Source organism: Tamandua tetradactyla, chromosome 15 (assembly GCF_023851605.1).
Source record: "Tamandua tetradactyla isolate mTamTet1 chromosome 15, mTamTet1.pri, whole genome shotgun sequence".
NCBI lineage: Eukaryota > Metazoa > Chordata > Mammalia > Pilosa > Myrmecophagidae > Tamandua > Tamandua tetradactyla.
This window is the reverse complement of record NC_135341.1, coordinates 14,304,278-14,329,120: the sequence shown is the minus strand read 5'-3', so window position 1 is coordinate 14,329,120 and position 24,843 is coordinate 14,304,278. Positions and strand designations below refer to the sequence as shown.

The 24,843-nt window shown below is 38.4% G+C and overlaps 1 protein-coding gene and 2 non-coding genes across 5 annotated transcripts in view; 1 reads left to right on the top strand and 2 right to left on the bottom strand.

Annotated features, from left to right (window-relative positions):
- The window catches only part of MITF (melanocyte inducing transcription factor), a 264,586-nt gene that overhangs the window by 35,592 nt on the left and 204,151 nt on the right, over positions 1-24,843 (top strand). The window contains exon 1 of one of the 3 annotated variants that reach the window (XM_077128732.1): positions 11,803-12,785. The exons of the other annotated variants lie outside the window; for them this stretch is intronic. Within the exon in view, the coding sequence (XP_076984847.1) occupies positions 12,736-12,785 (50 nt within the window). The 5' untranslated portion in view covers positions 11,803-12,735. Of the gene's footprint in view, positions 1-11,802; positions 12,786-24,843 lie in introns of those variants that run through there. 3 annotated transcript variants of the gene reach the window in all.
- Positions 2,550-2,611, bottom strand: LOC143658156 (U7 small nuclear RNA). The gene has a single exon (XR_013163166.1). It is a non-coding gene; the product is annotated as a U7 small nuclear RNA (small nuclear RNA).
- LOC143658126 (U2 spliceosomal RNA) lies at positions 11,571-11,762 on the bottom strand. Its single transcript, XR_013163149.1, has one exon. It is a non-coding gene; the product is annotated as a U2 spliceosomal RNA (small nuclear RNA).

Genomic DNA, 24,843 nt, shown 5'->3' with positions numbered 1-24,843 from the left:
TTGCCAGCACCATGACTCTCAGAAGGACGAGTCCAGCCCTTTGACACCTGAGCTGTCCCTTAGTTATATGGGGGCAAATAACTATGCTAAAGAACTGTGTTAGAGTTAATGGGGAAACTGAGGCCCAAGAAGGTGAAGGGTCTTGCCCAGGGTCTATGGCTAAGCTGGAAACAGAACCAAGAGCTCTATGACTCCCACGGCACACTGCTTCCTCTCACTTCTTCTTTTCCACCTCAGGCCTCTGCAAAGCCTCGAACGCTTTCCCACCCTCTTCTGTCTATTTTGTACTCATCCTTCAGTCTCAATTTAAAGGTTGTTTGCTGACCTCTCTCTGCCCCCTTATTTAAATTAAATTGCTGTGCTATTCTTCTTTGGTGTCCTGTTTTTTTTCCTTCATACTATTTACATAATTATCCTCTGATCATGTGCAAGCGCATTATCTGTCTCCCAACTCCATGAGGTGAGAGACCAGAGGTATTCCCAGAGGTTGGCCCAGTGTCTGGCATAGATAGGCATTGTATAAATATATGTGGATTAAAAGAATTCATAAATGATAGAATAAATGATGGAAAGGCAGACTGGAAAGGCAAACTGGGTTTTCTCTTATTCAAGTTAAGTATCGGTGCCTGTCCCAGCTGAGAATAACAACTGATACCAACTTTGTGTATTATTGAGGATGCAAACAGTGTGATAGTTATCTCCAACATAAATAAGTCTGTGGCCTTGTAGAATTGTATTACAATTTCTCTGCAAAAACCAAAACTCAGTGACACATTCAAATTAGCATTCTTTATTGGTGAAGACTTGACATGTTGGGCTATGATTTATTAATTTATTTTGATATAGTTGCATTTTTATTCCTTAATTCTGTTTCCAGAAATGAGCTTTAGTACTATTTATTATTAGATCTCTCCATTCCATTTATTAAAAGTGAGAAAAGTATTGCTTTTCCTTAATAAGATTCCTAATGCCTTTTTGAAGGAATTTGTTTTGGCTCATATAATGGATTTTTTAAAAGGGCAGGAATTGAAAACTGAGCACTACTTTTTGTAGAAGAGCGAGCAAAGTTTTCCACCATACATAAACAAGGAAAACAATGGTAGACTTTCTTTGTTTCTAAAACTAAACTGCCCTAAATGCTCCAATAAAAAAAGATGGGCTTTTTCCAAGCTGGGTTGGCATGTTTAATTTATAGAGAAGGCGTGCATTGTTCTGCAGTGTGCATTGTGGTTACACTGGCTCCCAGAAGATTAACTCAAAGGTATCTGTGAATGGTCACACCCTAAATTACATGAACTGTACAATATTAAAGAGGTAGAAAATCTGATGCATACAGTTTCCCAGCTTTTCACGCCTTGGGATAAAAATCAGGAGTGAAGGAGTGAAACCCTGAAGTTGCTACTTCATGTTCCCCATTGTGTGCCTTGTTGGCTGTGTGACTGTAGGTAACTGAATTAACTTCTCTGACCCTCAGAATCCCCATCTGCAAAATGGAGATGATAGTACCACCTGCCTTACATAGTTGTTGTAAAGATTTCATGGGATAGCATATGGAATGAATTTGTCACAATGCCTGGCACATTATAAATGCCTGGAAACATTAGCTATTATTATTATTTGGGGAGGTAGTAGAATGTATAGGGAGGTGGTTAAGTGCACAGACTCTGGAGGCCCATGGTCTGGATTTGCAACCTAGATCTGCAGTTTACTGGCTGGGACATCTTGAGCTAATTTCTACCTGTTACATAGGGTTTGCTGTGAGGATTAAATAAGTTAGTATTTGTCAGATACTTAGACCAACTCCCAATAGTGGTTAAGAGACCCAGGCGCTCAAGACAGATGGTTTGAGTTCATGAGCTGGACTCCGTCATATACCAGATGTATGATCAAGAAGAAGTTGCTTATCTTCTTTGAGCCTCAGTTTCTTCTTCCTGGAGCAAAAATTTCCAAAATAAAAAATCACTGCATGAGCTGTGGTTAGGTCAAGTGTCTATCTATTTCATATCTTAGCTTGGATTGTGTTCATAGAATAAAGTTTTGACGTTGTTTAAATTTCCAGTGTTAAATCTTGTTTTTGTCCTGGCACTGTGCATCACTGGAAATGGATAAACACTGAGTCCAGTGTTGAGTAACATTTTCCACTTTAGTCATTTTGGTCACTGTTCCTACAATATCCACATTTAAACCTTTGTGTTGTTTTGTAATATATCTTTAAGTTCAACTTCCCTTTTTTTTAATAAAAAAGGGAAGGAGAAAACAGTGATAATAATGCAGAGCTATAAGTGACTTCTGAGAAAAGCAGGGCTTTGACTGCCCTTTGACCCTGAAGTCTCTGTGTTTTAATGAAAGGTAGGGAGCTTGTAGTGAAAAGTCAGGTATGTAAAGAAGGGCAAATGGTTGACCATTCCTGGGTGCAGATCCTCTCAAGTCAAAATATGGAAGTGCTGATGAAATTTCTAGATGATGTGTTCTGAAAGAGTGAGTGAAGTTATTCAATCAGAAATAAATGGGAGAACCTTTTCCAAGCCTGTGCAGATATTTTTTTTTTCAAGGGTTTTCCGGCTAAAGCCAGAAAACCTACTAGACAAATTCTAAAAGAGCTGCAACACCCCTGTGCAGATATTTTACAAGAGTATGGCTTTATTTGAAGGCTGGAACTTGCAGAGAAAAATAAATTCGAGTTCAGTGTCTTTGGGACCATAGAATGGAGGACCATTTAAGCCGTGATAAGGAGGGTGAGCTTTATTTTAAGGCCAATAGGGAGCCATGGAAAGTTTTAAGTAGGAGGCACATGATACTTTTTGTGTTTCTAAAAGATCACTGCAGTAGTGTCAAAGAGGTTTGATTGTAGGGGTGATGACAAAGACCAATAAGGAGCTGTGCAGGAAGAGAGAATGCCAGCTTCTACTTGCATCGTGGTTATGGAGATGGAGAGAAAGGAGAAGAGTTGAGAGGTTCTGGCACTGCCCTCTCTCATGATTCTTGGTCATAAATCGTGAGGGAGGGCAAGGAGGCAAGAATGGCTTTTAGATTTCTCACATAAATGAGTGAGTAAATTTGATACTTTGCTTACCAAGATAAGGCTGCCTGGGAAAGAAACAGATTGGGAAGGGTAGATGTTAGTTCTTCCTTGTACGTGGAGTATAGGTGATGGAACACCTGTCACTTTGAAAGAGCTTTGAGGCAGGCACTGCCCTTGGGATAGAGAAGGTTTGTCAGTCAGGTTTGCATTTTCATGAACAAAATAAAAATAAAAAAGAAGAATAGTTAATAGTTGCTAAGCAAATAGGAATTCATTTATCTCCCAAACAGGAAGCTCAGAGGTCTGTGACCACTACCATTGTTTTTGTGGCTCTCTGATGCCAGAACCAGTCTTGGTGGTAGGTCTTGTTTTTTCCTTAATGTTTGTTACTTTGTGGTTGCGGAATGACTGCTGCTGCACCAGGTATCACATCTGCTTTAAGAAAAGGGGAAAGAAAGAAAGGGTATCTCCTGTAGCAGGAAAACATAGGCTTTCCAGAACCCCCTTGTAGATGTCTTGTCACATCTCATTGACCTGAATTTTGTCACATAGTAACTCCTAAATGGGAACTTTGCTGCCCAGGGAAGATTATGGTTCTATTAGTAAGAAATAGAGTGTAGATTGTGTATATGATTAGTAGTGTTTGCCTCAGCCAGTTTTCTGGTAAGGGACAGAGGGTCATGAAATGTTTGAGGGCAGAGAGGAGTTGAATCACGTGGATGAAAAATTTCAGTAGACACATTTACTCTCAACTCTGCAGTGAGCCCCAAGCTATAATTTCTAATTAACATATAAATTCTGAAATGTTTATGGTTTTATTAGTTACCTACAAACTCTGAGTTGTCTTTAAACTGTATTAAGCACATTTTTTTTCTTATCCTATTAAAATTCTCAACTTACAAAATAATTTTTTCTTAAATTTATTCCACACCTTTCATATCTCTAAATTCTCAGTGGACTTCTTTGGGCTTAGAGCAAAAGATGTGGAAAATTCCATTTTGGTGTTCACCAACTGATGTGCAAGTAAAAGCAGGGAATACTTGATAGAAAATGTCATACCCTTGACTGTTTACTGTGGCTTTTGTTTCTGTGTAGGGTATAATTATTCTGTGTTTAAAACTAGAGAGAGGAAGTGTTTGTCTACTCTTTCGGAAGTAATTTTATTCAGGGTGTCAGAAAATGCAAATATTTGTCCCCTGCTCTGGCTTAATTAAAAAATAAGCTCACAATCTAATACATGCAGAGGTCTGTTGGTGACTGCCTTAGCAAACAGTGGCTCTGAAGACAAATAATGTCCAGTACCTGAGGTATGGCAGAAGGAGCCGAGATTTTGCAAAGAGGCATCTCGAATGTATCCAGTGTGATCTTGGGAATGGTCTTTAACCTCTCTGAACTGATTTATTGTGTGAACAGGGCATGAGAGCAGGAGGTATCCTTAGAGCCCTGGCCCCATACTTATACAGTATTCTTCTGAATATAACTGAAACAAGGTGCCTGGGTAAAAGTACAATACAGTGGGTGCAGAAATGAATTTCTGCAGAAATATTTTAGAAATACTTTATGGAAGGGGAGGTTTAAACTGCACATTGGAGAAAGCAGAGTATTTGCAGAAAGAAGGATGGTCCTAGGCTGAGCAAAAGCACACACTATACAAGGTATGTCTGAGGATTTGGGGGATTTATTGTTTTCCATAAAGGTTAAATTAGGAGGGTTTTGAAAGCCCTGCTGAGTGAGCTTGGACTTCATTCTGTAGGAGATGGGCAAGAAAAGACTTAAAAAATGTCATAGATATTTAATTTTGATAGAAGTAGAATTCATGGGTCAAAAAATATGTACATTTAAAATTTCCATAAATTTTAAGAAAGTAAGCCACTGTATTTTTAGGTAATTGTCACACACAGTTATAAGAAATAATGCTGAAAGATCCTACATCTTTTGTCCAGTTTCCCCCAACAGTAGCATAATGTACAGTATCATAACCAGCAAATCACCTCAAGACTGTTTGTTTTTTTTTTTTGCACGGGAAGGCACCCGGGAATCGAACGCTGGTTTCTGGCATGGCAGGCAAGATTTCTGCCACTGAGCCACCCACCTGAAGACTTTTGAGGGGAGTGTGTGATATGCTCCAAACTGGGCTTTAGATGGGTAAGCCTAGTAGCAATGGACTGGGATGGATTGGAGGAGGGAATGTGAATGCTAGGAAACCCTTTGGAGGCTGTTAGAATAATCTGAGAGAGGGGGAATGAAGACAAGTGGAGGTAGGATTGGAAAGGAGAGAACGTTCGAGGTAGTAACAACAGGTTTTGGCAACGATGTGGGGTGGTAAGAGCAGTTGATGATTTATGCAATTGCTCAACAAGTAGGTAGGTATTAAGGGCCTATTGTGAACCATGCACTTAGCTAAGCACTGTTGGGGTTAAAAGATGAACTAACAGTGACCAGGCACTGTAACTGAGGGAAGCTGGGCCAGCTAGGAATTCTGTTAGACTGGGCAAGACAGTATGCCCTGTTCAGAGGGAAGAACTCCTATTTTGCTCCTCCTGGCCATTACCATGTGGTCTAGTGTGGCTGACCTAGAAGTCAAAAATCTAGATTTTTTTTTTTGTCTAAGAGATCCCAATTTTTAAATATTACCTGATACAAGATTTTTAAAAAAAGGCACTCCATGTATCTCATAGGCTACCAGTTCCCAACCACAGTTTTTTCAAAGGAATGTTTAGAGGTTATGTCAATTACTACTGGCTGTGTAACAAACTACTGCAAACTTAGTGGCATAATATAAAAACTGTCATATTATTTCTAACAGTTCTGAGGATTGACTGGGCTCAACGGGGGGGGGGTCTTCTGGTCTTGTTTGGGGTCCTGCATGTAGTTGCAGTTAGATGGTGGCTGGGGCTGGAGAATCTGAGGTGATTGAATGTTTTTCTAACTCCATGTAGTCTCAGAGACTCTCGTGACCCCTCTCTGTGGTCTCTTTAGCAGGGTAACTGGACTTCTAACACAGTGGCTCAGAGCTTCCTAGAGTGAGTGTTGAAAGATGGAGCAAGTGGAAGCTACTGTCTCTTTAAGGCTAGGTCTGGTCATGTCTCTGCATCATCCTGCCACCTTCTGTTGGTCAGCGTGAGTCACAGACTTGCCCAGAATCATTATGGGAGAGGACCATGCAGGGATGGGAACACTGGGAGACCTGGTTCATAGATGACTGATGGCCATCTTTGGAGATTACCTCCATCTCAGGTCAAGCTGTCCAGTTATTGGTGACAATGTTTATCAGGAATAAGTGGGGAAGACATAACAGGGAAGACATAGCATATTTGCCCTTGCCAGCCCATGTTACTCTGAAATTTTGGAAAAGTGTGTGATACTAAGTGTTTTATGGTAATTTTGCTTTTGGAGAAATTTAGTTTTTAATACAGTGGCTTCCTTTAGAAGCATAAATCTCTTGTAGTTATTTGTTTTCTACTCCTTTAGAAAATATGGTAAAATGATGAGATGGATCTGTTCTGGTTTTTTTGTGAGTGTGTTTTACAAATAGGTATCCAGATTATTAATTAATATTGGGCTTTATAATCAAGTATCCCTTCAAAAAGGAAGCCCTCGAATTAAGTCTGTTGTATGAGAATCCCAAATGTTTATTAGTTCTGAATAGGTGCAGTTAAAATGTCCTTTACAGGGGCACTTTTGTACTCCCTAGACCCAAGACTGGCCACATAATCGAGAGTCCAGTTCAAAATCAAAATGTGATGTCCCTTGTAAAAATAATATTTAAGAATTTCAAGATGGTGATAGCAGAGCATTAAACCAAGCATGGGACCCTGTGTGAATGCTCCCGTCACATGCCCATAAAGCTGGCACTACTTAGACCCCTTAAAAATGTGTGCAAAATATTGAGTAAAGTGTATTTTTCCAGTAGAGAGGGTCATTGACTCTAATCAAATCCCCTTAGCTTTTTTTTTTTTATTAATTAAAGAAAAAAAGAAATTAACACAACATTTAGAAATCATTCCATTCTACATATGCAATCAGTAATTCTTAACATCATCACCTAGATGCATGATCATCATTTCTTAGTACATTTGCATCGATTTAGGAAAAGAACTAGCAAAACAACAGAAAAAGATATAGAATGTTAATATAGAGAAAAAAATAAAAATAATAATAATAGTAAAAAAAAAGAAGAAGAAAAGGAAAAAGAAAAAAAGACAAACAAACAAACAGACAGACAAAAGAAAAACCTATAGCTCAGATGCAGCTTCATTCAGTGTTTTAACATGATTACTTTACAATTAGGTATTATTGTGCTGTCCATTTTTGAGTTTTTGTATCTAGTCCTGTTGCACAGTCTGTATCCCTTCAGCTCCAATTACCCATTATCTTACCCTGTTTCTACCTCCTGCTGGACTCTGTTACCAATGACATATTCCAAGTTTATTCTCGAATGTCTGTTCACATCAGTGGGACCATACAGTATTTGTCCTTTAGTTTTTGGCTAGACTCACTCAGCACAATGTTCTCTAGGTCCATCCATGTTATTACATGCTTCATAAGTTTATTCTGTCCCCTTAGCTTTTGACACCCCCAAATGGTTTAGAACCACATCTTCAACAAATCAGAAAAGGCCGAAGCTTTGTGTTTTACAAGTTCTCTGCCCCCAAGCAGGCAGTATATGTTTTGGCCACAGCAAAAGGTCTTTGGCAGGAGTTAGGCTGGGCTTCGTGCTGTTCAACCTTCCTGAATTCAGGTCGTGCCAACACAGTGGGTACAACGTGTGTTGATGGGTGTTTGACATATCGACTCCTGAAATGTGCTTTCTCCCCTTTTCCTGAGTTCTCTTTCTGAAATATCCAAAATAGATTGCCTGTGATAGGCACCCAAATTCATTAGGAACAAATTCAACCCTAGTTCCTTACACTTGGGATTTGGGGGCCCACCTCTCTGGAATGTAGTTGGTGGGCTTTAAATCAGGGTCTAGGAACAGCACCTCTTGTTGCCTGAGTGGCTGTACACGAGGCGCTGTTCTGTAAGATTCTTAGACTGCCATAGTAACTTGGAGAGGCATTTGTGGAGCTGATTTTTTTAATAACACGTGATCCACTTTGAAATACCTGCTTGAGCTCCTCACCTGTGTCATCATAAGTGCTTAAAATTTTTTTTCATCCCTATCCATCAGTGGAGACCAAGGCCAAATTGCCCTCATACCCACATGCCTGACCTTTTTAGGAGAATAATAATGGCTGACATTTATTGAATGCTCATTATGTGCTAAGAACTCTGCATATATTATCTAATTTTATCTTCACAACAACCCTATTAGATAATTACTATTATTCTTCCATTTAACAGATGAGGACACTGAGATTATGTGTGGCTGGGTGACTGGCCCAAGCTTACACAGCTAATTAAGTGACAAGCTGTAACTCAAACCTGGTTCTGTCTGATTTCCAAGCCCAAGTGGCATTACACAGAGTGTGCAGTATATTTTGGTGGGAGAAGTTTGTATAAGACAGTCAAAGTCCACTTTATCTTAGTCCTTTTCTCATTTCTAGATCATTCCCCCATTAGGTATTCTCCACCTGTATCTATTTCTTGGAATTTTAAACTCTTTTCCAAGTAACTACCTGGCCTTCCATAGGTTTTGGGTTTCCTTTATTGCTATCTGCTTCAATAAATCTAGGAATATTCAGTCTGTATTAATTAAAATTACAAATGATAAACACTGAGCTGGATTTTTTTCTAGTTGTGTGCTTTACAGATAAAGAAGGGAACATAAAAATTAATTCATTTCCTTGACACAGATGAAAACAGAGTTCTAAATATCAGTAGAGAATTTTCCACTAGTGATAAAGAAAATTACTCTTAACTACTGTATCCTGATTTCAATATAATATGCTTTGCAGTGAGTGGGAACAACTCAGTTTCCTTGAAAAACACCTTTTTGCTTTGTTCCTTCTTTTCCAGGGAATAACCAGAATTCTCTCGCTCCATCAGAACATTAGTCCTGTTAAATCCATGCATTTGTATAGGTCGTTTCTTTTCCAGGTGTGTGAACAATTCTTGTTTGTAAGGAGAGATTTGAGTCCTCTGATGGATTATGGGTACGTTCAGATATCAGAAATTACATTTTGCTTGGATACTTTTTGTCTCTCGTTCATCTGTCCAGCATTAAATTACAAATAATATGATATAGTCATATTAATCCTCATTATTCTTGACCAACAGTTTATGTTGGGCAAGTGGAAAAGAAAGTTCAGGAGCTTTATTTGACTACGATATGCTTACAACTCATGGGCAGCCTTTGTGAAAGTGCCAAGTTGAATTGTTTTTGCTTTCAGTACCATTGCCGTTTACTGAGGACATTCTCTAAATCTAAGCATTTACCCAGGGTTTGTGGGATACTTCATTGTATATATTCATAAAATTCTCATAAAGGATGCTTTGCTTTTACATTTTCCTGAAATTTTTTTTTTTTTTTTTTTTATGTCTCAAGGCAGTGTTTCACAAAGTATAATTTGAAGGTCACCTGTGAGTGCATTAAAGATGAAAAAGCAAATTCCTGGGCCCCAGGACACTCGCTCTGCTGATTTGAAGCTTCTAGGAATCTGCGTTTTGATCAGCAGCTCTATGATTCTGTAGCACATCATCATTTGAAAACCATGGTCCAAAATGTATCAGCCTGAGGATAAAGATTCAATTTAATTTGTCCTTTTTGGTTCACTTTCCTCCTGCTTGTTTTTCTTTCTCAGCCTACTCCCCCGAGTTTATTAAAGAAAACTATTCTATGGGTTGTTCTCATGGCTTATGTTTTTTATTGTTGATGAAGGGCTTTTGTTAATTTTAGCACTATCAGAATTCTGTCTTTCTCTTTGTGGTCTGTATAAAAGAAGCCATTGGGGAAGAGTTTTTTTCTTTTTTTAAATACCCACTATTCTCTTTAAGAAATCTTCAGGAAGGAACAACATGCTTTTTGTTATTTTCTTTCCTCAGGATGAACCATGGCTTTCTTTGCTAGTGGGTGTTATAATTGATGCTTTTCAGCATCTTGGTACTCCTCCTTACTGTACATACCAGAATTTAATAAAAATATTTTTGAAGTTTGAGAGACTGCTTTCAGGGGTGAGAGAAAGGGGGAATCAGAATTTTCTGAAAAATCATTTTGAGGATTCTCTGGGGTCTTAGAACAGTTAGTAATGATTCTCTTCGTGTTTTGGATCTCTGAGAGTAGAAAACAGTCCCCAAACTAGAGGCTTTAATGGACTTTTAAACATTTGAAGTGTTAAATCAAAAGTATTCCTGAAAGGCAAATTCTGTGCTCCCTCCCTGATGTTAGAGAAAGTCCTTTGTTGAGGAAACTGAACTGAACCTAGCCAGCTTTTCTCCACTTTAATCCATGGTAAATAACTAGTTAGATTACTTAAAGAGGTTAGGAATTTTCCTGGGTGCCTTGGATGGATACTCCTGAAGATTTGTTAATCCAGGCATTACTTTTAGGTACAGATTCTTTGTAAAGTACTTCTTAATACTGCAAAATCATAACTTAAATGTTACAAAGTTAAGAAACTATTGTAATGATTTCTTCTGAAATGTCAGATCCAAGGTTAGGTTCCTTTGGAGATTCCCAGATAAATCTCAAGGGGCCTATATCCCAATTTGGAAAAGTTGGCTTGGATTGTGGGCACCCGGCACCTAATTCTTTGGCTTTTGTTTGTTTGGGCTGGTTAATATAAGCACGGGCCTGTTATCTTTGTGGAAGTGCTGTGGTTGGATGTTTTTTTCTTTCTTTTAACAGCATGAAGTGGTTGTCTTCCTGCAGTGTCTCTTCCATGAAAGCTTTTTACTGGCAGAGAATTCTTGGCTGCAGACCTGGGTTGATGGATGTGACACTGAGGATAACTCAGGTTATACTGTGAGGGGCTTGGGCATTCCCGGAGAGGGCAGGGGCAGGGCACGCTGAGTGGAGCCGTGAGTCATGGCGTGCTGACCAGTTGTGTCCCGAAATAACAGCCCAGGAGCAGAGCAACAACAACAACATAATAACAGTCGCTAGCATCCATGAATGCTGCCAACATGCCAGACACTCTGCTGAGTGCCTGTGTGCAACATCTCATTTAAGTCTGAAACAATCCCATGAGTTAAGTATCATCTTTTATCTCAAATACAGATAGAGTGATCATCTCAAGGTCACATGACTGTAAGAAATAGAGATGGGGTTTGAACTCTGATCACTTGGACACCCAGGTGATGCTTTAATAACAGTAGTATGACTCCCTTTGGCGAGTCTACTTTTTTTTTTTTTTAATTTTTATATTTTCTATTTCTTTTTTAAATGAAATTGGGCGAAGCTTGGGTTGGCTATTGCCACGAATAAAGGACGTGTCAGTAGAAAAGAAAGAAAGAGACGAAGAAGAAACGACCATACAAGGAGTTTGAGGGGGAAAGCACAAAGAGAGCTATAGACATCCCGGTCAGGTAAAGAAGAGAAGCCAAGGAAAACAAGGGGGAAAAAAAAAAAAGAAAAAGACAAGTCTGTCAATTCATACCGCAATTGAGGAAGGGGTGCACTGTTCCTGGAAGTACTGCAATACCAGGTCGATGCGTGGAGTGGACGGAGCAAGCTCCATATTCCATCTCCCTACTCCAAAAATCCATTTAATATATTGTCCTCGGATAGAGGATGTATCAGATATTAAACTGATAAGAACAGATACTACGCTTGATCTTAGCCAAAAGGCCGAGAAGCGATGTCTACTTTTTTTTAAACTTTTTTTTATTTTGAAAAATAACATGTACAAAAAAAGCAGTAAATTTCCAAGTACATTTTAACAAGCTGTTATAGAACAGATTTTAATGTTTGGCATGGGTTACAGTTCCACGATTTTTCCTATTTTCTTCTAGCTGCTCCAAGACACTGGAGACCAACAGAAATATCAATATAATGATTCAGCAGTCATATTCATTTGTTAAATTCTATTTTATCTTTTACATTCCTCTTTCCCTCTCTCTTTTTTTTTGTGAAAAATAACACACATACAAAAAAGCAATATTTTTCGAAGTACATCGGAACAATTAATTGTAGAACAGATTTCAGAGTTTGGGTTACAATTCCACAATTTAAAATTTTTACTTCTAGTTGCTCTAAGGTACTAGAAACTAAAAGAAATATCAATATACTGATTTAGCAATTGTAGTCATTTGTTAAACCTTACCTTCTCTGTATAACTCCAACATCACCTTTGATTTTTCTCCTACTCTTTAGGGGTATTTGGGCTATGCCCATTCTAATTTCTTCGGAATTAGAATTAATCCCCGTTGGGAGGGGCTGTTGATAATATGGGATGGGGATGGAATTAGATGATGTTCTGGAGAGGCTGGGCTCTCTGCATTTCAGGACTTACCTGGTCCAGGGGTCCCGTCTGGAGGTTGTAGGTTTCTGAAAAGTTACCCTAGGGCATGGAACCTTTGTAGAATCTTATATAATACCCTAGGTATTCTTTAGGATTGCAAGTACACATTTTTGCTGGCTTCCCCTCCCTGCCTTGTCTTAAATTGCATCATAATCAGTTTTTATGTAGCAATTTATGCTCCAGTGACCTGAACCCTCTCTTTTCTTACTTTTCTTGGGTTTAATGTTTGAATAAGACGGTCTGGAAGAATTCAACCGTGGGAAACTGAACATAGCCTTCATGTTCAAGAAATAGACCATGTCCATCTACTAAATGGTCAAGGAAAAAAGGAATCTTGGGAGATCGAAGGTTGGGAAGGTTAGGTAAGAGAAAAATAGATGGACACAAAGGGTGATTTCTGCCTTCTTAGAGGTGAGGGAGGGAGAGTACATGTAATTTAAGAACTAGCATTCAGTGGATCTGATGGGTAATAATTAGTGCCATTGGAGGCTCAATGAAAAAAAAGTTCTGTGATCAAGTAAGTTGAGTGAACTTTATATTTCAACATCCATTTGTGGAACAACCACCACCACCAAGAAGCCTCTATGCATATTGAATGTTTACTCTGTGTACCTTCAGCATTTTATCAGCTCTCGGAGGTAGCTCTCTTGATCCCCATTTCACAGATGAAGAAAGGCTGTACTGCTGCTGCATAGCTGAGCTAGGATGCTTCTCTATGCTAATATACACTGTGCACATATGTATGTGCTAGGCTTATTTTATATAAACTTGTTTTGTTTTGTTTTGATCTTGCCCAGGATTTCTCCAATTACTTGATGTTTCAATTTGCTAAAGCTGCCGGAACGCAATAGACAAGAAATGGGTTGACTTTTTCAATGGGGATTTATTAGTTACAAGGCCACGGAAATGTCCAAATGAAGGCATCAACAAGAGGATACCTTCACTGAAGAAAGGCCCATGGCATCCAGAATTTCTCTATCACATGGAAAGGCGTTTGCTGGTCCTTTGCTCTCGAGTTCTATTGCTGTTAGGTTCCATGTGTCCTTGTTTGCTTCCCTGGGGACACTCTTCTGATCTCTGTGTCCTATGGGTCTTCTCTTAGTGTCTCCAGGGCTTTTCTCTGGCATGTGTCATTTACTTGGTTTCATCTCTCTGCTCTCTGTATATTTCTCTCTGTGTGTTTTCTCTCTTTTATTCTCTTCATAGAGGACTCAAGTAAGAGGATTAAGCCCCACCTTGAATGAGCGGCATCACATCTCCTTGGACACAACCTAATCAGAGGTCCCACCACATAGCTCTGCAACCACAAGAGTGAGTTAAAGGAACGCAGCCTTTTCTGGGGTGCATAATAGAGCCAAACCAGCATACATGACTTTAGAATTCTCCTGATCTAGAGAGAAGGCAGGGGAGGAGGACTGAAAGGAGAATATTGGTCTGTGTGCACTTTGAGAAATCCTGAACAAGAAAATAATTTTATTCTGACTTTGCTGCCCCTCGAGCACAGATTTGAGACATGATTTATTTTCAAAATGAAGCAAAGAGCTTCCTAAGAGTCTGGCTTGCTAACCTTGGTCAGTGGCCTCACCTTGTTCCCTGCAGGGGCTTGAATATCTGCTTCAATCTGCTTTATGGGAATATTGACAGTAAGTGTGTATAAACCTTTTTGGGCTCCTTAGAAGAAGCAGGCTATTGAAGTCCAAGGTCTTAGTAATGTCTCATTTAATTTCCAGAGTTCCATTGTAGTTAGCTTTGAAAAATGAATGTATGTCCTCACAGGACAGATTAAATAGCTTTAGCTTACTCAGGGGAGGGAAGTAAATATGTCTGGGAAATGTTTACTAACCCCAGGAGCCAAATCTTCAGGTTCTTACAGGTAGCACTGGGATGATTGGTGACAATCACTTTAGTCACATTGATGGTGATGTGCCCATAAAACTTTGAGAGCCATATGTGTGTGTGTGTGTGTGTGTGTGTGTGTGTGTGTGTGTGTGAGTTTTATCCTTTTGAAGTCCTAGTAGTTGGGACTGAGAGTATCGTGGGCCTGGTTTCTTATCCAGTCCACTCTGCCTTCATGGTGTTTTCCACCTTTATCCTACTGTTGGCTTGATCTCATGATGCCAAGGTGTCTTCCAAGTAATCCTGGGACTACTTATTCCTTCCTGTGCATCCAGAGGGGAAAGAAGGGAGGACGAGAATGAGGGAGTGGTAGAGACAGAGAGAGAGACTTATTTCAGGGAGCTCTTTTGGAATAACAAGGAAGAGGATGAAACCTTTCTTATTGGCCAGGCTTAAGTATCATTCCTGAGTCAGTGCCTCAATGGGGAAATAGGATTAGGCTGTGTAGTACAGACATAGGTGCCCACCTTTCTGACACAGTAGGAGCTTCGCTAAAGGAGGTATCAATACTAGAGGAAAATCAGGGTTGTTCCCAAGGTGACTGGAAATGGATGCAGATTTAAAGAGACTCATGACATGGTTTACCTAATTGCTTTCTCGTGTCACTCAGGTCAGTGGTTTTTTGTGTAACTGGCATTTTAGTGAATTAAAGATTTAACTTCTAAAGAATTTGGTTTCAAGCTATGCTCTATTTCTTAGTAGTGCAGGCTTAGACTAGACCAAATTGAGGGATTCACTTCCTTTTAGCTTGTTGAAAAGTCTTGGTGTTTTAGTTGTTTGTTGGTTTGTAAAGCATTAATTTGAGTCTGTATCTGGCAAGGAGTTTGTATTCCAAATATCTTTTGGATGACTGAGAGTCTGAGGTTTCATTAGAGCAGTATAAGTTACCTTAACTTTACTTCTTTTTCATACTTATTGATTTCAGTGTGTCTGCTCTTTGCTTCTGAAAGTAAACATTGTGCTTTAACTAAATAGAAGTTATCTCTTCCCACAGGGGTCCTCTGACGTTATATATTTTTAAACTTTTTATTGTAATAATATATATATAATTCAGATTTTCCCATTTTAACCTTTTCAAGTGTACAATTCAATGGTATTAATTACATTGACAATATTGTGCTACCACCACCGACATCCATTGTGCAAACTGTTTCAGTCTCCTCAAGCAGAAACTCTGTACCCCTTAAGCAATAACTCCCCATTCCCTCATCCCCCACTCTCCAGCCCCTGGTAACCTATAATCTACTCTCTCTTTATGTCTCTCTGTGAATTTGCTTATTCCAGGTCTTTCCTATTAGTGAGATCACACAATAATAGTCTTTTTTTGTGTCTGGTTTATTTTACTCAGCATGATGTCTTCAAGGTTCATCCATACTGTCTCATGTAGCAAGACTTCATTCCTTTTTACTGCTGAATAATATTCCATTCTCTGTGTGTGTGTCTGTGTGTGTGTGTGTATCACATGTTGTTTAACCCACTCATCTGTTGAAGGACACTTAGTTTGCTTTTACCTTCTGGCTATTGTGAATGATGGCACTACGAACATTGGGGTACAAATATCTTTCCAACTGACATTATATTTTATTCTACAAAAAGTATACCACTGATAGCAATAAAATAGTTACTATTGAAAGACAGAAGTATCAAGGGTAATGGTAGTAGCTGTACGTTATCAAGTGCTGACTGGGTGCTACATGAGCACTGTGCTAAGTGCCTCATCTGCTTGTTCTGTTTATTCGTTACAAGAGCCTTGTGAGGGAGGTGCTGTCATCATCTCCATTTTAAGGATGGGGAAACTGAGGTTAAATATCATGCCTTGGAGCCAAAACTTGAACTAGATGTTCCTGATTCAGGGCCCTGTGAAATTAACTGCTGTTTCCTTCACCAAGCAAGCCAGAATATTCCCAGGTCTGCTTCACCTGATTTTAAGTTTGGGGTTTCTTAGATTTTACATTACCTTTATGTCCTTCTGCAGTTGGTGCGTCCACATACTAGTGTTGGTAGAGGGTAGAAAGAGAGCATTTACCACCTTGTGCGTTGGAAAAACCCTCACCTAAGGCCTGGCATCGAAATTTGCGTTTATCTTCTGGTACTAATTTAAGTACTTCGTGAAAGTATTTGAACATCTTACTCAAGGTGGAAAACTATGGGACTGCAGGCTGAATGTGGCCTACAGAAACATTGGGATGGACCCACAATCTGTTTTTGACGAGATACGAAGTAGTGGTTCACATTAAAAATTTTTGGAGGTTTTACATAAGAATCCGTATTTCTCACGTCTGTTGGAAACTCTGGGCCCATATCCGTCTGGTGATCATTTGGCTGGAGCTGAGGAGCAACTACTCTTTTGTCCGGCTGGACATGATATTCAGACCATTGTCCCCACCACTCCCTCATTTCTTTCTTTCTTTTTAGTTTTTAAAAAATATTTTTATTGCTAAAACAACATACAATATATGCTATACTATACAATAAAAAAGTTAAAAAAACAACAATATGCAAACACAAACATTCTTAACATACAAACATTTCATACATGGTGTGCAATCAGTGGTTCACAATATCATCACATAGTTGTGTATTCATCACCATGATCATTTTTTAAAACATTTGCATCACTCCAGAAAAAGAAATAAAAAGAAAAAAGAAAAACCTCATACAAAACTCCTTACCCCTCCCTCTCATTGACCACTAGTATTTCCATCTACCCAAGATATTTTAACATTTGTTCCACCTATTTTTTTCTATACCCCTTACCACTCCCTTTCATTGATCAGTAGTGTTCCCTCATTTCTTATACCAGACCCAAGGCCTCATGCATATGTATTAATTTCCTGGCCACCGTATTTACAGGTTTGCAATATTCATCTTCTTCATTCCAGATGTCCTCCTGTAATGATAACCATGATGCTCTTTCTGCTCCAAGTAGTCTCCTATACTAACCACTTGGAGTTACTAATCTTCTCTGGGCACCCTATTCTGTTTTAGGTTCTTGAGTTATGATCTCTGTGTTTCTATAGGAAGAAATATAGCCCTAGTCCCCTCACCCCTTCTTTTCTGTTTGTATTGCAGCAAATGTTATCCTACAAGTTGTGTTCTAAATATAGATGTGGTAAGTTCCAAATGTGAGAGCTTTTGATGGGTCTAAAGCCAATTTGCTAATCAGGGGAAATGCTATGATTGGTGCCAGACCCTGGGGGGATTGTGAAATCCAACCTTTGCAACTGTGATTCAACACTGGGGTTGAAAGAAAGCTCAGCAACGGCTAAGGAGTTTTCCAAGTTGTTTTTCTTAACAGGGTGGTAGTGGGGGGTGGTTCTCTGAGTGAATAAGTTAGAAAACATAAATACTTGTCTCTTAGTACATTTTACTGGGTCTGGAAAAATAGTATGGTAATCAATCATTTTGCAAGTAAAAACAAATTGTGCTTTCTGCTTCTTGGTGTGAAACTGGAAGAAAATGCAGGTCTATGGAAAAGAGTCTAGAGACCCTCTTCACGGGGAGTTAAGAAGATGATTACATATGCAAAATATATAAATCTTGGCTATCTGAAAGTTAAACTAGACCAATTTTTAAAATCTTGTATTATTTTTTTGTGTGTGCTATATGGTGGGCTCACATTTCATTCTTTTTCTGTGTGAGTATCCCTTTATTGCAGCACCATTTTGCTGAATTTTTTTGTTTGTTTGGTTTTTTTTTTTTTTTTTTGCTTGTTTGGGAAGTGCATGGACCGGGAATTGAACCCTGGTCTTTTGCATGTCAGGCAAGAATTCTACCACTGAACTACCCTTGTACCCCCTAAAATCTTGTACGTTTTAAATCTTATATTATTTGCTTTTTTCAAGATAGGCCTAATGGTATCTGTTGCAAGTGGGGGCAAGATACTATAAAAGCAGCAACAGTGCGTTTTTCAAAACTACTCATTGCATGACATTCACATGAGCGTGGAGATGTGTGCATGAGGCTTTGTTGGAAATGCCTGTAGGTTTCACTCTGGGTCAGGTTCATGCTTTGAGTAACAGTAAAACTCCAGTACTATGGAGTATTCAGAGGACTTTCTAGTAATGAGATTTAAGTAATTAAGTTCCTCTGCCCTGAAAGTTGCTCCTAGGAGGGATGACTGATGTGCTGAGTCCTTATCTCTACTTGCCAGAAGTGAGGCTGTCATCTGTTACGGTTAGTGTCTCTGTTTTGGAAAGAGATATAACCGCAGTTGATCACATCACCAATTTACTGCAGACCTTTTGAAGATGAATGGTGGATCAGAGAAGCAAAGCAAAAGCTGAACCAAACTGCTTTGCTCACGGAAGGGATCCTGTAGTGAACAGAGTGACACCTATTTGGAGTTGCTCTCCTTAATTTTATTTCACTGCTTTTATCCTTTAATTTGGTCAACAGCAGCACTCACTGGTAAAAACAGGAACAGCAGACTCAGGTTTTCCTATCAGCTGCTGTTCTCTCTTCTTTTTTCTCTCCCCTCTCCTTTTCTTCTTTGCTCCTTTTCCCATCCCTCTCTTCCTAAGCTCAAATTCACTTTGTAGGATTTTTTTTAATTCTGAAAGAATAATAATATACAAATAAAAACTTGCTAATTTTCATCCTCACCATCCCAAATTCCATCCTTCTAAAGGAATCAGTATTAACAGTTTGGTTTGTATCAAGCTCCCCACTCCTACCCTCATGCAAACAATATATGTATGAAGGGAAATATATTTGTTTATAAAAGTGAACTCATGCTGTTTATAATATCCTGTAATTTTCTAGATTCCCTTGACAAATTTCTTTTACCTCAAAATAACTGTTTTAATAGGTACAGAATATTTTATACTATGACTTTAGCATAATTCATTCATGTAATCCCCTGTTGATTGATTCTCATTTGTTATAACTTTTCCCCACGTAAAACAGAGTGCTACATATTTTAACTACATATATATATATTTTTTTCTTCTATGCTATATGGCAAGGGTCACATTTCATTCTTTTTCCATGTGAGTGTCCCATTATTGCAGCACCATTTATTGAATTTTTGTTTTTTTTCCTTTATTTTGTTTGCTTGTTTGTTTTTGAGAAGAGCATGGGCTGGGAATCGAACCCAGGTCTCTCACATGGCAGGTGAGAACTCTACTGTTGATCTGCCCTTGTACTCCTTAACTACATGTATTTTTTAAAAGTTTTTTTACTCTGGTTGCTGTTTGGAGAGGAAGATTAAAAGACTTTTTATTTTTTGTTGTACTTTTGTTTATTACTTTACAATATCATCTTGTTTTATGAGCTTAAATCCTTAGCAGTCCAAGTTTTCTACTTCACCTCCTGGAATCCTTCTCATTGTGACATTCTCAGCCTGGGCACTGCTGTCATTTTGGCTAGATAATCCTTTGTTATGGGGGCCTGTCCTGAGCATTGTAGAATGTTTAGCAGCAACCCTGGCCTTTACCCACTAGATACGAGGAATACTTCGCCCTCCTCCCAATTGCGATAACAAAAATGTCTCCAGTCTTTGCCATATGTACCATGGCGGGGAGGTGGGGAGAGAGAGGTACAAAGTCACCCGAATTGAGAACCACTACTATAATGTATAGAATATATTTAGAAACAGTTATGTGGCAGAAAATAGTTTTTCTCAAATATTCATCTATACTTGACAATGAGTCTAACATCTTTGAAATTTACAAAGTGTTAGAAATGAGCCTTGACACTGGGTTCCAAATAATGAGTCTCAGTTAGCATATGTGTGCAAGTCAACATTTGAATCTTCAGTTCATGCCTATTCTTGTCCAGAATGGTGCATAGACACTGGGTCCTGGCTCATAAGCAGTGCTATCTTAATCGGACAGTTTTGAACATTTCCTGGCTGCATTTGGGCTGACACCTCTTCAAATTAGAGAGCCATGGGAAATGAGACTAGAGTGCCATTGACGTCTTCTGTCACTTTATTGGAATGGAGTTCAAGCAATTCCTGCAACACACATTGTCCTGCCTGTGTCATTCCTGATGGTGCATAGGAGGTGGTGGTCTCCAAGCCGTCCTTCAGGCAGCCAACCACCTGCTGTCCTCCTTGTCTGTCTCCTGCAGTGACTGCCCAATGGCCTTGGGCAGTATAGCCGCATTTGGGAGGATCATTTGGGGAATCCCCTCTTTCTATATATTCTGTAAATTCTTCTGCAAAAAGATGGTGTTGTGCAATGCTCTGAGTAGCTTAAATGGCTATTTATGCTTGATTTGTTTAATTAAATAGGGTGTTGTGTTAGCTTTTCTGAGCAAAACCAGAAATCATGACCCTTCATCAGAAATGTGGCTCCTTATTAAAGCATTGTTTTTAAAGAGACAGTCAGGTGGCCTCATGTTGGTTGGACTGCATGCCTTTTCCGAATAGGTGACTATGAAGATTGCCTCGAGTCTGAATGGACTAGCTAAAATGATAGGGAAGGATTCCTAAGTCCTTAGTTGGCATTTAGTTGTAAATAGCGTTGTCATCAAGGTAATAGGCAGAAATAAAAATTCACATCCCGTTTTTTAAAGTAGCACTGTTATCCCAGTCGCCTGGCACTTGTTATATATTTATTTATTACACACCCATGTGGCTACTATGCAGATCAAAATTTAGAACAGTTCTAGCACTGTAGAAACTTTTACCCCCTCAGTCAGTAACTTTCCCTCCCGCCTAAAAACCTGCTAGATTGACCTCTATCATTGTAACTTAGTTTTACCTATGCTTGACTTTTGTGAACTATACAGTATTTGTTTTTTTGTGATTGGCTTCTTTCGTTTAATAGTTTGTCTGTGAGATTCATTCTTTGCATGTGGTGGTAATTGGTTCTTTTTATGCTGTGGTATTCCTTCTATTAATATACCATAATTTATTTAATCATCTTACTGTTTATGGTAGACATTTGAATTCTTTCCTATTTGGGACAATTATGAACAAAACTGCCCTGAAAATCTTTTTGTGTCTTTTGATAGACAATGTACAATTATTGGCTTATATTTTGTTAGATTTGTTTCTAGTTATTTGAGGTTTTTTGATGCTATGGTAAATAAAATTCTTTTAAATTTCTTTCCTTTTCCCCCCAAGCTATGTATTTCATTTTCATTTGGAACCTTCCATGTATTGTAATAGATGTCATGCAGCATGCATTAAAATTAATATTTGTCTCTTTTAAAGAAAACCTGATAAAGAACATTCCAGCTTTTAAAAAACACAGAAAATTATTTACTCACTCTTCACATTATAAAAACACCACCTTTGGCTTTTAAAAAATAATGGATTTTCTTACATCATTTAAAAATAAATCTATTTATAAAATTTAAATATACTCACAGTTTCTTGTACTTAACTGATATATTAAATCAATCATATCAAATGCTCATATTTCAAAATTATAAATATCTAATATTTTTATCTTACCTGTGGTTTTTGTTGTTTTTATTCATGTGCACACCCTACCAACTTATAAAGAACAGGTGTCTCTACCTCACAAATCATGTAAAATCCATTGGTATGAGACAAAATTTCTTTGTTTTATTTGATATTGTTGATGATTGGGTTTAACTTTTAGGGATTTGAGGAATATAGCAATTTTTCTTTTTGGCTGGAAAAGGGGATCTTATCTGAAAGGTTATTTTCTTTTAGTGCCTGTGAGGAATCTCTTGAAATAGTTTTCCAAGTAGTAAAACTTTTAATGCTGTTTGGATGTATTACACTGTATGAAACTGGCTATTGCCATCTCTTTAAGGTACTAGTGAAAAAGACCTGGGACGGACTGACTTGTTACTTAGGACTCATCTGTGGCCTTGACAACAAACAAAACTCTTCAAAACACTGGGGCAAATGCCGCAAACGAGTGAGGTCCAGGGGTTAAGTATTTGATACAGAAGCATCAGAGCCATGCTTGTATAATAAAGATGGTAAAACAATACACATTTTTTTTTTTTTTTTTTTTTTTTTAAGGAAAGACAGAGAGAAGGAAGGAAGGATAGAAGGAAGGAAGGAAGGAAGAAAGGGAAACATTTTTAAACATTTTCTTGTTTTTATTGTATTCTGTTTCTCCGTTTCTGTTACATGGGCTGGGGCCGGGAATCGAACCGAGGTCCTCCGGCATAGCAGGCAAGCACTTTGCCCGCTGAGCCACCGCGGCCCGCCCAACAATACACATTTTATAGGAGATTCTTATTCTAGATTTTCTGAGTCTAACTTTTACTAAATGTACTGGCAAAAAGAGTCTTCTGCTATAAGTTGGAAAATTATTTTTAATAGCAATAAGCTATTAAAAATAATTTCATCCAAAGGGTATATCTCTAATTATTTTTGGCTTTTTTCAAACCAACTTAATGCCATATGTGAATGGCAAACTTATGCCTGTTGGGATACCTGAAGGTTGAGGTGATTCAGGGAAATGTAAAAATACCAATCTTTGTGCATATGTGGTTTTTAAAAACCTGTGTTTCTCACTTGGTACATATTCAGAGAGGTATTTGTTACCTGGTTGGTAATATTTCCAAATAATATAAATGCAGATTTATTACAGCATATACTGTTGAACGATCATTCAATAAACAGTTTTGGTAATGAATAGGTTATGGGGGGAAAAAGTATTCTTTTGACCAAGAATAAAGGTTTTTCTTTTTTTAGTGGCCTCTACAGGAGAAATTTAAAAAAGAAAATCCTTGTTACAGTATGAGATTTTCGAAGGGAAAGATATGATGGTGAAATAATTAAGAACCCAGGGAGCCTGTTTCACTTTTTCTTGAATTCTCATAGTCTAATATTGTCATTGTAGGCAATATTTATTCAGTCTGATTTTGAAATGCTGATACTTTCACTATACATTTAGTGAAAAATTATATGATTCCTAGTAAATGACTTGCTTGTCAAAGGTCATTCCGTCTCCCCATTTTGGTGGAAATACCGGACATTTTTCATCTATAACCAAGGTTGCCTTTATCGCTGTGAGTTGTCAGTAGCATGGTGACATAACGTAGAGATACACATCTGGGACTGCTTATGCTGTGGGCCAGAGATTACAATAGAAATATGAACGTTGATTTCAGATGTGACATATATTTTAGATTTTTACAGAGGGCTTTAAACTGATTGCAGATAAAGTGGTGACTCATAGTTTTAGTTTTTATTTAATCAGCATCCTGATCAATTGAAGAGGAAAAACCCTCCAGAATTTTATAGGCTTTTCTGGGTCCAGATCCTAGTTCTGTCCTTTCTGAGTTGGGAACATTTCTGTACACAGTTTATGTCTGTGACTGACCTGGCTCGTCCTCAGGTCCCCATCTGTAAGGTAGGGATGATGCTACCGACATCACATGGCTGTGGGGAGAATTAAAAGCTGGACTGAACCATGCCAAGCACAGTACCTGGCTCCCTGGCATCTGATGTTCTTAGTATTTTGTGGTAAGCCAACTGTGTGGTGTTCATGGAAGCCAGGGAGATAGACTTAGTTCAGTTCTTGTTGTATCACATTCCAGCTGCATGCTCTCTGCCAAGTTATTTAAGCCACTTAACCTCATCTGAGTCTGTTTCTGCACCTGCAAAATGGAGATAATAATATTTACCTTTCAGGGTTGTTATGAGGGGAAAAGAATATATATTTAAAATATACAACACAGTTCCTGGCATGTAATAAGCATTCAGCAAAGGATAGCGGCTAACAATTTTGCTGCCATTTCCCTAGCCCATATGCTACCTTCTCTCTCTGCTGGGCTATTGCAATAGCCTTCCAACACTTCTCCCTATAATGGTATAAAGACACAGTGAACTCCATATATTTCTTCAAATATATTATGCTCATTCCCTGTGTAGGGCCTTTGCACATGCTATTTTTTTCTCCTTGCAGCAGTCCTGACCGCTTCTTCCACTTCTGTCCCTTCCCTTCCCTACTCATCCCCTTGTTAAATGTCCTCATTGGTATTTCATTTTAACTTTGTCTTGTATTTAATTATTTAAGTTATGACATTTTACATTTGTTTGTGTGATCGTTTGTTGAATTCTGTGTTCCATCCTAGACTATAAGTTCTGATAGGTAAGATTTAAATTACTATTGTGTCTTAGTTCATTTCTCTACCACTCTAATTTGTTGAGGAAGTGAGTGAATACATGAATGGATGAAGAAATGACTGGGTTCGTAACTGAATATATCTTAGGGACATTTGAGTAACTAGGCTGGTTGTGGGATGTGAAGGTCATCTCTGGGAGGATGTATGGAAGGAAGGGTGACTAGCTAATGTTTTGGGATTCCCGGGAGGAAGAATGGTTGTTTATGCAGGAGGAACTGTGGAAATGAAGACATGTATGGAGGAAGGAAGACGCTTAGCAGGAAATAGTTGTAGAGTATTGGAAAGAGGAAATAACTGAACAGTGACTTGATAGAAAAACGTGCATTTATTTCCATTGCTGCAGCCCTTATTTTTCTGATCCATGCATTTGTCACCTTGCTCTTTTTTTTTTTTTTTTTGTCTCTGATACACAGTATTCTCTTTGTACCCCTAGGATGCTATGTCCGTTTATTTACA